Here is a 15,973-nt window from a genome sequence, read left to right on the forward strand (position 1 = left end):
GGTGCGGCAGCCAGGACCATCTGTGGGACGGGGACAGGCAAGCATGACAGCAGGTACCACAGATCAGGATGCACAGACAGGGCTGAGGGAGGCAGCGTGGCACGGCAGCCACTTCCCCTCGGCGTGTCTGGGCTGAAGCCCAGTGGACTCGCGCTGATCAGAAGGATCCTCCACTAGAAGGATCTCACCGGACAAGTCCCCTCCAAACTGGAACATGCGGGTGCCTTGGGCTTCACACTGCACCTTTCAGATAAAAATGCACAGGTGAGCTGGGAGAGCTGTAGTCCCATGGACCCCAGAGATCCAGGTCACGAGGAGGGGATCGCGCTGCACCAGGACACATTCACCAAGGTGAGCCCTGGTTCCTCCCCACAGGCTGCGGGCGAGGAAGTGTCAATGCCAGGCTGGCTCAGTAGGTGGAAGAACCTTCTGGAATGCCTGCCCGCAGGCTGCTGCTGGCATCGAGTCTGTCTCCTGTTTTCCATTCAGTGCATGCATCCTCCAAGTACGATTTCCACTCGGAACCTTGAGCCACCTCATCCCTCGCTCCGTCTCCCCTCCCCCCCACACAGCTCACACTGAAATCACGCCTCGCGTTCAGCGGCTGGAGTCCTGGTGGATTGCTGCTCCGGGGCTCTCAGAAATCCCTTTACTTGAGTCTTGGTTTTACAGGAAGACCATGAAGCACCCCCCAGGAGCTGCAGCTCCTCCTTCTGGACCCAGTGTCTCTTCTCAGCCTCACGAGGAGGAGACCTGGTCATAGAGCTGCTGCCCCAGCCTGAGCTCTGATCCCTCCTCCGGCCCGGCCTCACCCTGCAAGCAGCACCATGTGGGGCTCAGAATGGGGATCTTAAGGAACCCTTCCCACAACCTCCTGATAAGCCTTTCCACGGAGGGCCCAAGAGGAGACAGGAGAACACTCTATTTGATAAAATAGAGTCAAATCCAGGAAAATGCCTCTGGACTCGGAAATGACTCACCCCCCACCCATGAGAGACCCTTCTGTCCTGTCCCTTAACCCAGAGGCCCTGGGCGTAGGTTTCGCAGCCCCCTCAAGGCCAGACCCTCAAACTCCAGCCTTGTTTCTTCTAAGTGTGCCAGTCAAGATGCTTCTCACTGCAAGAAACAGACTCTTTCTCAAGACAGTTCAAGAAGATCTGCGTTGCTGCAGAGGCCGATGGGTGTAGGGAGCAGGCTCAGTGAGAGACTGTTGTAAGGAGGATAAGGGGTCTTCAGAAAAATCCCCAGGACCTGGGGTGCCAGGAGCCTGGGCGGGCCTGGGCTCTTGCAGCCTGCAGCCCCTCCCCTGCCTCTCACAGCCTCCGCTGCCCCTGGGCTCAGGGCCCCTGCCTGTGCTTTCTCCTGAGGCTTCTCCTTTTTACCTCTCAGGGTCCCAGTGTGGCCAGCCCGGCACTAAATCCATGCGACCCTGGCTCACCGACAGCCACCACCAGCTCCACATCTCTCAGTAAAATTCCCCCAAAAAAGTGTGATTGGGAGCTGGCCATGGGGGCTGAAGGCAGGCCCCTGCTCCAGTCCCCTTGGCCATGGAGACAGGGCAGGGTTAGCAGGACGCAAGGCATGCACAGAACAGCTGGCCGGCAGAGGTCCCGTGTGCTGTCATGGGTGCAGGGTGGACACTGTGACCCTGGGTCTCCCTCCTGGGTCCCCACTTGGAAGGGGTGATCTAGAGGCACTTTTGTCAGAAAGACCCCCACCCAGCCAATCTGACTGATGGGGCCATTACCTTGACAATAGGCTTGGTGGCAAAGCAAGAGGGTACAACCGACCAGAGCCCCGGGTCCCCTGCGCCCTCCTACACTGCCTGACAGGGTTGGGCCATGGCCCGTACCAACCATGAGCTGAGCCAGGAATCCAGTCAAACCGTGTGCCTGAGTGACACGTAGCTCTCTTCCTTCTCTGGATTAACTGCTGATCAACCCCAACAAGCAGCAGGACTGTCTTGCTGTGAACCCACCGCTTGCGGACCCCTCCCCAGGCCTCCATTCCTGCCTTTCTGAAGGTCAAGGCAGCGCCCTCCCCAAGAAACAGCGGGAACAGAGAAGCTAAGTGTTCGTTCTTCCCAGCTCCGGAAACGCTGCAGATCGTGCACTCGAATTCCTGCTGAAATAACAGTGGGTGCCGGACAAAATGTGGCGAAAAGTTTTTCTAGGTGCATTTGTTCACTCAGAGACCTCCTAGAGACTTGTGTGAAAATCATAGGATTTGCAACCAGAGGGGACGTTGAGATTCACGGCAACTGAAATGATATAAAATTGAACTTTGTGTCAAACCAGTAGTGTTTTGTGTAATTCTTTTCAAACGTGTCATTTCACTTACTGCTTCTCACAGCCCCAAGAGGCAGGTGGAGTTGATACCATCAACCCTATTTACAGAATGGTAAACTGAGGCTCCCACTGGTTATGCGCTTGCCCACAGGGTTGAAAGAGAAGTCTTGGACAAAAGGAGTCACTGGTTAACCAAAGGGCTTCCTGTTCTCAAATCCACTGCTCCTTCCGTTACATGGTGTCTAGAAGGAGGCTCGTTTGGATATAGACATTAAATAATCCGGGAGTCAGTGTATGCTGTGGTCAAGCATGTGTGGTCCACAGCCGGTGGCCCAAGATGCAGTCCTGATGTACACTTCTGGCTGGGTGCGGGGGAGCCACACACATCTCTGTGTGCCTTGGTTTCCGTGTGTAAACATCTTAGACTAGCACTTGCCTGTGGTTGGCACCTGGTAAGTGTCAGCCTTCTCTAATGCAGGCAGCATGAGGGCTCCCAGACAGTGACGTTCCCGCTGACATTCCCAGGTCTCAGCTGATTATGAAGAGGCATCAATTTCCAGTGGGGGAGCCGCCCTCTGTCTCATCATTTGTTTCTCTCATCTTGCTTTAATATCACAGCACTGCCAGTCAAACCACACAAAAGGGTTTGTGATGACTTGCCGTGCATTCTCGTAAGCTCCAGCCCTGACTCTCTGGCAAGCCGGAAGCCAATATAAAACTTTCGTTTTTCCCTTAATCTTGCTGCCTCTGCATCCCATTTTCAAATTTCATTTTATCAACTTTTTTTGCACTATTCGTTTCTGGATAAAGGATTTGCAAAATTATTCAGCATGTGGTCAGGAAGCCCTATGGCCTCCTGACAAGGCAGCCTGGGGGTCTTCCCGTGGTCTGAAGCTGCAGCCAGGCTGGCCTCCCACAGTCAGGAGCAGCATCAGGCTGGGTGCTTCTGACACCAGCGAAGAGCGCGGCTGTCCGAGCCCCCGTCCCTAGGGCTCACGCCTCATGCCCAGACTCTCACCCACTTTGGCGCCGCTGGAGACTGATGAACAGCAAAAGCTGAAGTCATGACTCTCATCCAGATCTCAAATGACCGTGTGTCAAACGTTTTTACTGAACTGATGAATCAAATGGGAACTGGTAAGAAGGTACGACCAGTTCAAAAAAGAAATCCAAGAACCCTAAATGTATAAGGAGTGAAGCAATGTTGAAATGGACTTACAAACGGATGCAGCTGTATTCTCCAGTGGAGACAGCCAGTGCCAAATTTTGTGCTTATTCCAAATTTCCTGACAGCCTCCCCACCTTTTTTTCCAACATAATCTCAAAGAGAGATTATTCTGGATGGCAGAATAAGGCTGGTCCCCCAGGTGTGACATCCTTGCTTGCATAGAAGTGGCAAGAGTGCCACCATACCATACAGGCCTTTTTCAGTTTGTTTTGCTGGAAGGCCTCATAGTTACCCTTTAAAAGCCTCTGTTATTTGCTATCCTAAGGTTAGGAAGCCAAGCATAAAAAGCTCTCCTCCAGATTTTGCCGGCAGTACTTACAAATTTGATGAACGCTTCTCTTCTCAAGGCCGCCACGATATTCCAAAACCCTGGCCTGCCAGAGTAGAGCCTTTTTTCCCATCTTGGAGGCTGCGACCCTGAGAGCCCCTACCCTCCCCCAGGGGACTTTGTGGGTATGGACGTTGCACAGTCACCCTCGGCCCCTCAAGAGCGGTCACAGCCCAGCAAATGAGCGTCGTTCTCATGCACATCTTTCAGGCCCAGGCTCGGTTGCATAAACCTTCCCCAATTATATCCTGGCAAGAAGGAGGACAGATCCTTCCGGAACCTTTGCAGATATTGCCACAAAAAGTAAAGCCTTAAAAGTTTGAATTTGGGGAGGAAGGAGAGCAGATGGTGAAAGTCAGACATCACTTAAAAATTACTCATTTCAGTTTACAAAAAATCTAGGTCGTTAAAGGTGACTGATAGCTTAAGAAGACAGGGAAAGGGCTTCATAACAGAGCCGGAAAGTCCAACAGTACAATGACACGCATGATGCCAAAAAGTAAAGCGTTCCTCAGTCATTCCACTCAGTGCTCTGTAACCGATTCTCCACTGGCTCCTGGGCTGCAGCCTCATGAAGCCGGCTGTTCCTCAACTGAAAAGAGCCCTGGAAGACCTGGGCAGCCCACTGGCAGGGTCTGAATATCATCTGAGCAAAGCCATCAGAAGCTGTCCCCAGGAGTCTGCGCTTGGGGGTCAGTCATCAGGGGTGCTTACTGCGGTCATTTTCCATGGGACTCGAAGCTTCTGCATTGAATCACAAGCTCTGGCCTCCAGCCTGGTGCAGAACCTTCCAGGGGGCATCGGAGTAAAAGCTTCTGTAGATGACAGCCACCCCTTTTTTGGCCCATTTTACAGCAGAGGAAATTTAGGTTCAAAGAAGTTGAGTTGAGAGTCCCAGGAGTGAGAAGCAGTCAAGGATACCCCTGGGCTGCCTGGCCCCACGCTCCTGAGATGGAGAAGCCCCAGACCCATGAGCCTTGTGCCCTTGGCAAAGCCACTTCCCTTCTGAGTAAAGTCAGATGAGCCTGCCCAGTCCCAAGAGACTGCGATTCCATAATCACCCTCCCCTCACCTTTTGAGGTCTTGCTGGTAGGTGCACCCCCTTCAAGCCAGCCCAAGAAGCCATGATTTGAGTCGGTCTTGCCAGATGTGTGTTGAGAGAATTTAACTCCAAGATCATCCCCTGTGCACTTCAAGGGGCTGAGACAGGATGTGGTGCCCTTCGTGCCCATGAGGAGAAGCACCCAGTGGGGCAGGGTGGGGCGAGGACTTTATAAAGGCGTCATTTGCTGCGGCCACCCAGGTTGGAGCACAAGGACCACAGGGCCCCCCGCCTCCTGCAGGACCACCCCACTCATCTGAGGGAGACACCCTAGAAACACATCTTTGAGCAGTGGCTTCTAATCCAAGAAACCCGGTAGAAGTTAAATGCAGATTCCCAGGGCCCAACCCGGACCCACTGCGTGGGAATCCCTGAGCCGGGGCCAGAAGCACACTTTGAAGACACCAACCTCCTTAGCAGGCCCCTTGCAAACCACATCCTGCTTCTCCAGAAGCTCCAGATCCAGAATGTTCAAAGAAAGAGTCCTCCTTGCCTTCCTCTTCTTCCACCCCTGCCCTCTGCAGACTGGGGTCTATAGACCCCCAAAGTAAGTCCGCCACACCGGAAGGAAGGGAGTTACACAGGGGCCCACATGGGAACCACTTTTTGTCCTGTCTTGGTGGGAAAATGGCCACGACCCCAGCCCAGGCTCTGCCACGCCACAACTCCACAGGCATAGCCTGGGAGGCCACGGCATGAACTGTGACTCTGGCTGAGGATGGTGCCATGGTAGAACTGAGGGCCTGGCACCCAGGGCCAAGTGCAGGACTCCTCGGCAGTGGGGTTGAGAGAAGCAGCCTCTGCACGCGAGGCCAGGAACCAGGACACAGGAGGAGAAGCACATGCCAGAGGCGGGAGCTCTGGGAGGAGCCAGCAGAGTTCTGCAAAGAAGGATGTGGGGGAAATGGGGTGAGGCCAAAGTGGGGGCCGCTGAAGGGGATACTGCACCCGTGCAAGCATGGCCAGGACCAAGCTGCGTAGGCAGCCAGGGATACAGCCGATGCCACAGACGTCAGGAACCACGCAATGACACAGGCCACCTTTGACCGACCGTTACCCCTGGGGCAAATACCAGTGGGGATAACGGGCAAGGCGCGGTGCTGTTTACTGTCTTATTGTTGCCAGTTCAGCAGCCCACAGGAAATGGTGTTAGTCACAGAAAAAAAAAAAAAATCTGTTTTCTATATTTCACTGTTTCCAAGTAAAGAAAAAAGAAAACTAATCTTAGCTTAAAAAAAAAAAAATGGTGCGCTGGGCACCTAAAAATCACCATCTTCCTAGGCCTGCGTTTCCCCCACGCCAGGGACTTGTGCTGGAAAGAAAAGCTGCGTTGGCAGCCAGGAACCGGGGAAACTGTCCAGGGAGGCATCCACTGCGATGAAGGCGGGGCCTCGGCGTGGCCTGTTCCACGCTCTGTCCAGCCCTGGAGAAGCCCCACCCTCACCGAGCTCGAAATGCCCCCTCCCTGAGAGCCAAGACTCATGCCCGGGACCCCTTGGACAAAAGATGTGGATGCTAACCTGGCGTTTCCACCACAGCCCGGGCGGCACTCAGGAGCGAGCGCGGCCGTCCCGTGTGTAGGTGGTGTTTCTCTGCAGGCGCCAATTCCACCGCGGGCGCCCAGAATCCTCAACGGTTCTGTTGTGATGTGATTCCCCTCTTCGACTTCGTCATTCAGCCTCGGTCCCTCAGTCCCCAAATACCGAAAGGCAGTCTTTTTTTTTTTTTTTTGAGGCTGAGTTTCACTCTTGTTGCCCAGGCTGGAGTGCAATGGTGGGATCTCGGCTCCCTGCAACCTCCGTCTCCCTGACTCAAGCGGTTCTCCTGGCTCAGCCTCCCAAGTAGCTGGGATTACAGGCACCTGCCACCACGCCCGGCTAATTTTTTGTATTTTTAGTAGAGACGGGGTTTCACCATGTTGGCCAGGATGGTCTGGAACTCCTGACCTCAGGTGATCCACCCGCCTCTGCCTCCCAAAGTGCTGGGATTACAGGCGTGATCCACCAAGCCCGGCCTTTTTTTATTATTATTATTATTTTGAAGTTAATGAACTTGAATTTTATTTTATTTACAGAATAGCCCCCATGAGATACTTGAAGACCCGGTGCCAAGCGACAGTGTTGACCCCAGGTGGTCAGTCCTGCCTGGCCCCTTCCAGGGGATGCGCCTTCACCATAACCATGTCACCGACAGGCGTGTGGGCAAGGGGGGAATCGCTGTTATTTTTCACAACTCTTTCCACTGAACACGACAATGACATTTTTCACCACCCGCATGCATCAACCAAATGAAAAGATGAGCCTGTGACATTCCAATGCCTAGAGTTACAGCTTTTCCTTTCAAAACGAACCTTCAGGTTGGAGCCGGAGCAGAAGCACTTGGCGTCTGACGTCTCCAGGGAGACCCGCCGCCCTCGCTGCCGCCTCACCGCGCTTCTGTTTTGCAGGTAATCTTCAGCAAGTACTGCAACTCCAGCGACATCATGGACCTGTTCTGCATCGCCACCGGCCTGCCTCGGTGAGTGCGCGCTGCGGGCTCTGCCCGGTGATGCCACGCGGCCTCCTCGCCTTTTCGGGATGGCTGGGAGGGGCGGGAAGAGGCGCTGAAGGGCCCGAGGCACCGGCCTTCTACATGGGGCTCTTCCAAATCAATCAATGCGCAGAATCCCGAGGGAGGCTCAGCCGCCCTCCGGGCCTCTCTGCCTCCACAGGTGATGGCTGTATCCACAAGGAGGAAACCGTCGGGCTGAATTAAACAGAACCGCCCTCCTAAGAGTGTGGGTTTTTCTGTGGGTCTGCCGGGCGCGGTGGCTCACACCTGTAATCCCAGCACTTTGAGAGGCCGAGGTGGGCAGATCACCTGAGGTCAGGAGTTCGAGACCAGCCTGGCCAACATGGTGAACTCTTGTCTCTACTAAAAATACAAAAATTAGCCAGGCGTGGTGGCGAGCACCTGTAATCCCAGCTACTTGGGAGGCTGAGGCAGGAGAATGGCTTGAACCCTGGAGGCAGAGGTTGTAGTGAGCTGAGATCATGCCATTGCATTCCAGCCTGGGTGACAGAGCGAGACTCTTCCTCAAAATAAACAAATAAATAAAAAAGAGTGTGGGTTTTTTCCTCTCACTTCTTCATTCACTTTTGGAGAAAGCGGGGTGGTTGTGTGTGAGTTTGGTCCCCAGCCCCACATCACCCCATAGGTGCCTTTTCTACCCAGGGGGCTTGACCCAGATCAACACTGGGCGAAAGGCTGACTTCAGAAATGGGTTGAAAAGACCAGTGATCTGCCTTATCGAGTCCTCAGAGTCCCCCAGGAGTTAATGTCCTAAGTCAACAGTGTGTTCGAGTCAGTGGATTTTCTAATTATCAGCAAACTTTCTGATTGTAAAGGGTGAGCAGGAGTAGCTTTGGCTCAGGGATTAACTTTAAAGTTAGGACGGAGGTAGAGAAGGGCAATTGAAGTTTTTCACAGACAGGTGAGAAAAGGGAGATGAAATTACACGTCTGAAAGTGCAGCAAATGGCAGTTTTAGCAGCAAAAATAGCCCATGGTCTGGGGCATCTTTGGGCACCATATATGAAGCAATGTGCCAATAAATAAATATATATACACAGTATTCTGTATAGCAGCCCTGGGATTTGAGTATCACCTCTATGTCACAGATTTTAACAATTTACAGCTGAAGATCAGAGACTAACTTGGTTGAGGTAACACAGCTTGCAAGAGGCCCCAAAAGATGTGAGGTTGGAGGAAGACTCATCCTAACCATTTAAAACTATTTTGTAGGAGAGAGTTGTGCAGTTCAGATGGATTCCCAAAGGTACTGGAAGCAGAAAGACAAACTATGAGTTCGTCATCTGCTGATATAAATGTTAGTTCCTATTTTACCACAGTTTTTTAAAAACAGTCTCCCAACTCAATAAAGTAGACTTGCTCCAATTCCCATTTTAAAGTATTTCAGCATCTACACGCACTTAGGATTATACGCAGCTGTTTAATTTCATTTACAAACGGAGTCTCAATGCCCTGGGGACGGCCTCCCACCCTTCCCATCCCACCGCACCTTGGTCAGGCTGGTCCCGGGACTGACCTGATTGTCTCAGGGCTCTGGCCTCATGTGTATATTCAAGTGTACATCCTAGAGCACGCTATAGGCGAAAACACGGGCTTGGGTGTTTTCCAGGAACACGACCATCTCCCTGCTGACCACCGACGACGCCATGGTCTCCATTGACCCCACCATGCCCGCGAATTCAGAACGGTAAGAGGCTCCGGCCGCGCTCCTCGGGGTGTGTCTGGCACTTCTCTCCATGACATGGGAGGCTTTCTATGATTTTGTAAATGTGCTACTGCAGAAAGGTGTGAATTGTCAGCAGAGATGGAGGGCGAGGGTAGGAGCGAGTGTGAAGGAAGCTTGACTTGTCATGTTCCCCTGCAGAGGAGCTGGGCACGTTCCAAGATAACAATTGCAGCTGTGGCTCTGCACCTGCTTCTCAACAGGAGGAGGCATTGTACAGAGGGGAAACTGAGGCCCAGGAGGGTGAGCCGAGAGCTGCAGAGCCAGGCCCCGGGATCCCCACGTTAACCCCAGGAAGGACCGCGGGAGATTCCCTACAGAGCCCCTGGGGACATTTCGTGTTTACCCACTTAAGGCCGGTCTCTGTGTTCATAAAGTGATGCCTGTGGGAGATTCTATGCACAGAAGGGCCGGGGACAAGGGAGGCCCAGGAAGTCAAGAGGAGAGGCTGGTGAAAGCCTCCGTGAATGTCTGTGAACTAGGTCAAGCCAGCGGTGTGTGGCCCAGGAAGGACGTGGAGCAGGGGCCCTCAGGTCAGTGACCTGCCCCTGTGCCTGGTGACCTGGGGAGACTCCAGCAGCCTCCACTGCTCTTTGTGGTTGGGCAAAGTGGAACTTAGATTTCCTCATGAGGCGAGGGAGCAGGTGAGCTGGTGGGGTGGGGGGTGGGTGCGACCATCAGGATCCCTCTCTGGTGTCCTCTGTTCCTTCCAGAGTGGGGCTCACTGAGCCTCCAAGGGACTCAGTAGATGCGATGGTACATTTGTCAATCTGGTCATCAGGGTGTCCTGCCCAACTGACCCATGGCCAGCTCTGAGCCCACAGGAGAAAGTGCATGTCAGGCAGACCCTTGTGTCAGTGAGGTCCCAGTGGATGTGGCCAGTGCCGTCCCCCTCAGTGAGGCCCCAGTGGATGTGGCCAGCGCCGCCCCCCTCAGTGAGGTCTCAGTGGACGTGGCCAGCGCCGTCCCCCTCAGTGAGGCCCCAGTGGACGTGGCCATCACCACCCCCCTCAGTGAGGTCTCAGTGGATGTGGCCAGCACCGCCCCCCTCAGTGAGGTCTCAGTGGACGTGGCCAGTGTCGTCCCCCTCAGCGAGGTCCCAGTGGACGTGGCCAGTGCCATCCCCTTCAGTGAGGGCTCAGTAGACGTGGCCAGTGCCATCCTCCTCAGCGAGGTCCCCGTGGGTGTGGCCAGCACCGTCCCACTCAGCGAGGTCCCAGTGGACATGGCCAGCGCCACCCACCTCAGTGAGGCTTCAGTGGGCATGGCCAGTGCCGTTCCCCTCAGCGAGGTCCCAGTGGACGTGTCCAGAGCTGTCCTGGTCAGCCGTCCTCCCTGTACCTTGAGGCCTCAGCCGAGCTCCTCTCATCTGGCGGTGCCCGTCAGTCTCCCCTCCTGCCCTAGCCAGGACGCCCGTCTCCTGCCCCACACAGTCTGGCTCTGACTCTTGGCTTCCAGACTCCCCAGAAGCTGCAATGCTAATTGGCTCCCCAGAGACTCCAGTGAGCATCTTGTCAGCCTCAGCACCAGCTCCCAGCCTGGGGGGTCTCGCTCAGAAGTGAAGTCACTGAGTGACCTGTCCTCCTAACGCCCACAAGACTAAAATGATCTCTCAGAGGGGACCTCACAGAAACCAGCACCTTGTCCATGCCAGCTGGGTCTCTGAGAGAAACTGCTTTGTTTTCCTGAACTCATTTGAAACAGCATGCAGAGACATTTAAACTGGGCGGGAAATAGGAGAAGCCCACCTTGACCCTTCTAATTCTCTGGACCCAGGTGCCTTATTAACAAGAGACAGTATCAGACACACCAGACAAAAGCCCTCTTGAGCCCAAAGAGCCCAAATGTCTGGAAGCTCTCTGCTGAGATGCCAACATGCATGCCTTTCTGATAAAGAGACAGAGACAGATGAGGTGCCATGATACGGACATGGCAGTGGACAGGGACAGGGGAGCAGTGGAGATGGAGAAGATGGAGACACACATGGGGTACAGGTGGAGAAGATGGAGACACACATGGATGCGGATACAGGTGGAGAAGATGGAGACACGCGGATGCGGGTACAGGTGGAGAAGATGGAGGTAGACAAGGATGTGGGTACAGGTGGAGAAGATGGAGACACACGTGGATGCTGGTACAGGTGGAGAAGATGGAGGTAGACAAGGATGCAGGTACAGGTGGAGAAGATGGAGGTAGACAAGGATGAGGGTACAGGTGGAGAAGATGGAGGTAGACAAGGATGCGGGTACAGGTGGAGAAGATGGAGGTAGACAAGGATGCGGGTACAGGTGGAGAAGATGGAGGTAGACAAGGATGCGGGTACAGGTGGAGAAGATGGAGACACATGGATGCGGGTACAGGTGGAGAAGATGGAGGTAGACAAGGATGCGGGTACAGGTGGAGAAGATGGAGGTAGATGCAGATGCAGGTACAGGTGGAGAAGATGGAGACACACGCGGATGCGAGTACAGGTGGAGAAGATGGAGGTAGATGCGGATGCGGGTACAGGTGGAGAAGATGGAGACACGCGGATGCAGGTACAGGTGGAGAAGATGGAGACACACGTGGATGTGGATACAGGTGGAGAAGATGGAGGTAGACAAGGATGCGGGTACAGGTGGAGAAGATGGAGGTAGACAAGGATGCGGGTACAGGTGGAGAAGATGGAGGTAGACGCGGATGAGGATATAGATAGATGCATAGGGTGTGGATCTAACCGGGTACGGGTGCTGCGCAAACGGATCTAGACACCGATGTGGATGTGATCTAGATAATGTGGCTCTGGGTGTAGAAAGAGCTTCGGATACTCTAGCTATGACTGTGGGTGTGGATATAGGCATAGACATGGTGAAGAGGAGAGAATAGACTCTCCTCTCTCGTGACAAACTGATCGTGGCTGGGGGCAGCACGTGCTGAGATGTGGCTGTATTTGTCTCCCAGGCTAGTGCCTGCGCCTCCTGCACCCCCGTCTCCTTTGTGCCTTCTTCCATTCCCTCTGCCACCATTAGGTCCAGGCCTCACTGAGCTCTGACCTCCCTGCCTCCAGCCTGCCTCTCCCACACGGCTGCCAGGTTCAACCTGGTAAGACACCTCCTTCTCCATGGTGGCCTCCCAATCTGGGCCCTGCCAACCTATGCCTCACCAACTTCTCCAACTTATCCCCTGTACCCATGCCCACACCATGCCCAGCCCACAGGATCCTGCCTTGCCAGCTCTGCAGAACCAGCTTCTGCTCATCCACTAGGTACCAGCCCAGCCACCTGCCTTAAGCACCATCCACAGTCACCCAGCCCATCACCATCACTAGCAAAGTCACCCATACCCATCACCATCACCATCCAGAGTCACCCAGCCCCTTCACTATCACCATCCAAAGTCACCAGCCCCATCACCATCACCATCCAAAGTCACCCACCCTGACACCATCACCATCCAAAGTCACCAGCCCCTTCACCATCACCATCCAAAGTCACCAGCCCCATCACCATCACCATCCAAAGTCACCAGCCCCATCACCATCACCATCCAAAGTCACCCAGACCTATCACCATCACTATGCAGAGTCACCAGCCCCTTCACCGTCACCATCCAAAGTCACCAGCCCCTTCACCATCATCATCCAGAGTCACCCAGTCCCATCGCCATCACCATCCAGATTCACCCAGACCCATCAACATCTCCATCTAAAGTCACCCAGACCCATCACCATCACTATCCAAAGTCACCCATCCTGTCACTATCACCATCCAAAGTCACGAAGCCCCTTCACCATCACCATCCAAAGTCACTCAGACCTATCACCATCACCATCCAAAGTCACCCAGACCTGTCACCATCACTATCCTAAGTTACCCAGCCTGTCACCACCACCATCAAAGTCACCAGCCCCATCACCATCACCATCCAAAGTCACCCACCCATCACCATCCTATCCAAAGTCATCCAGTACCACTACCATCCAAAGTCACCCAGACACATCACCATCACCATCCAAAGCCACCTAGCCCATCACCATCACTATCCAAAGTCATCTAGCACCATCACCATCCAAAGTCACCCAGACACATCACCATCACCATCCAAAGTTACCAGCCCCATCACCATCATCATCCAGAGTCACCCAGACCCATCACCATCACCATCCAAAGTCACCCTGCCTGTCACCATCACTATCCAAAGCCACCAGCCTCTTCACCATCACTATCCAAAGTCACCCAGCCCATCTCCATCACTATCCAAAGTCACCAGCCTCTTCACCATCACTATCACCAGGCCCTTCACCATCATCCAAAGTCACCCAGACCCGTCATCATCACCATCCAAAGTCATCAGCCCCATCACCATCACCATCCAAAGTCACCCGCCTCAACACCATCACCATCCAAAGTCACCAGCCCCTTCACCATCACCATCCAAAGTCACCAGCCCCATCACCATCACCATCCAAAGTCACCCAGCCGCTTCACTATCACCATTCAAAGTCACCAGCCCCATCACTATCACCATCCAAAGTTACCAGCCCCATCACCATCATCATCCAGAGTCACCCAGACCCATCACCATCACCATCCAAAGTCACCCAGCCCGTCACCATCACTATCCAAAGTCACCCCACCTGTCACCATCAGCACATCACTGGCTTCCTCCCCTCTGTGTGCACCTCAGTCTGAAGTGATCTCACTTACTTGTTTGAGGTTCTCACTGCTGCTGGCCCCGCTGGACGGTCTTCTCTCGTAGGAAGGAAATTTCACCTTGCTCTCTGCTGGATTTCCAGCCCCTAAACAAGGCGGGGCATGCTGGGTGCAGGATGGACTGAGTCGGGGACAGAGTGAACCAGTCCAGCTCGTGCATGCCTCCCCCTCTGCACTGCCCAGAGCAATTTTGTTTCTGGGGACGCAGGGCAACGTCTGGAGACATTTCTGGATGTCACCAGGGGTAAGGGGCTGCTACTTGTATCCAATGGGTGGAGACTTGGGATGCCGCTTGGCATCCTACAGCGCACAGGACAGGCCCACAACAATGACACACGTGGCCGGAGACATCAGCGGTGCTGAGGCGGAGCACCTGGTGTCTGAGGTCTCCCCTGTGCTCAGCTGTCACTGTCCTCTCACCCTCCCCCAATCTTCCAACCTAGTAGTTCTCAGACAACTGCGTCGGAATCCCCAGGGGGCTTGGTGGAGCACAGAGCTCCCCTCGGTCTCTGGTTCGTGACGGAGGGGGGCCCTGAGAATCTTTCTGCAGCAGAGAGCCAGGCTTTCTGCAGGTTCCCAGTGAGGAGGATGAGGCTGGCCCGGGACACACCACTGATGCTCTTCTGACCCAGGGGCTTTTCTCTCCCACTTCCCTCCCTCTTCCCTCTCCGGCAGGTGACGTTACTGGCCTTTTCTTTTTTGGCCCTGTCTCCTCCTTGGCTTCTCCCCTCTTCCTCTTCTCCACTCGGTGCCTGGTAACAAGCAGCCGTCCTCAGAGATGTGCTTCGGGGCCCGCACGCCTTGCTCCTCGCACTCTTCCTGCACCGGAGCCGCCCCGCGAAGCCTCGGGAATGCTCACCGTTTCTCTCCCACCCCCAGCCGCATGCTGCAGCCATTCCCTCACCACGTGTCCAGGAGGGAGCCGGCATCCTCTGCTGACTTTCGTGCTGTGACTATGGTGCTGTGTGGAAAACGGGCCATGGAAAGGCTGGGCAGGTGGCTGCTCAGAGCCCCACCTTACACGGTGACCCATGGGGCCTGGAAATTCACTGCCCCGATTTCCACACAGGTGCCTGAGCTCCTGCAGAGAATGCCTGAGAGCGAGACGCATGCCCATCAATTTGTGCTTTCAGGCGTCCTAAGCACACACGCCTGCTCTTATTTGAACCACTCCCTGTAAGCTAGTTCAACTAAAGAGGGGCTTTCCACCCTGGCTGCAGATTGCAACCACCCAGGAATCTTTTTTTTGAGACAGAGTCGCACTCTGTCGCCCAGGCTGGAGTGCAGTGGCACGATCTCGGCTCACTGCAAGCTCCGCCTCCCGGGTTCATGCCATTCTCCTGCCTCAGCCTCCCAAGTAGCTGGGACTACAGGCGCCCGCCACCACGCCCGGCTAATTTTTTGTGTTTTTAGTAGAGACAGGGTTTCACCGTATTAGCCAGGATGGTCACGATCTCCTGACCTCGTGATCCGCCCGCCTCAGCCTCCCAAAGTGCTGGGATTACAGGCGTGAGCCACCGCGTCCGACTTTTTTGTTTGTTTGTTTTTGAGACAGAGTTTCACTCTTGTTGCCCAGGCTGCAGTGCAATGGTGTGATCTCAGCTCACTGCAACCTCTGCCTCCCAGGTTCAAGCAATTCTGCCTCAGCCTCCTGAGTAGCTGGGATCACAGGCATGCACCACCACACCCGGCTAATTTTGTATTTTTAGTAGAGACGGGGTTTCTCCATGTTGGTCAGGCTGGTCTCAAACTCCTGACCTCAGGTGATCCGCCCGCCTCGGCCTCCCAAAGTGCTGAGATTACAGGCCTGAGCCACCATGCCCAGCCCACCCAGGAATCTTTAAAAAGGTACCAGTTGATGCCCAGACCCCTCAATTAAGTCCAGATTTTTAAGAGATTTTTTTTTTTTAAAGCTCTGCAAGTGATTCCAGCACACAGTCTGGGGACTAACCGCTGATGTAAGGTCTGGAAAATCTAAGAAACCACTCTTGACCCCACCCTGTGGTGACCAGAAACTTATGTCTACCAGACCCAGGGCCTTCC

At 54.3% G+C, this 15,973-nt stretch overlaps 1 protein-coding gene across 3 annotated transcripts in view; it reads left to right on the plus strand.

Annotated features, from left to right (window-relative positions):
• Positions 1–15,973, plus strand: part of PDE9A (phosphodiesterase 9A) — a 123,495-nt gene that overhangs the window by 26,746 nt on the left and 80,776 nt on the right. For all 3 annotated transcript variants that reach the window (XM_054468898.2, XM_054468902.2, XM_054468901.2), the window contains exons 2-3: positions 7,393–7,463; positions 9,126–9,203. In XM_054468898.2, the coding sequence (XP_054324873.1) occupies positions 7,393–7,463; positions 9,126–9,203 (149 nt within the window). The remainder of the gene's footprint in view (positions 1–7,392; positions 7,464–9,125; positions 9,204–15,973) is intronic.

This window comes from Pongo pygmaeus, chromosome 22 (genome assembly GCF_028885625.2).
Source record: "Pongo pygmaeus isolate AG05252 chromosome 22, NHGRI_mPonPyg2-v2.0_pri, whole genome shotgun sequence".
Taxonomy (NCBI): Eukaryota; Metazoa; Chordata; class Mammalia; order Primates; family Hominidae; genus Pongo; species Pongo pygmaeus.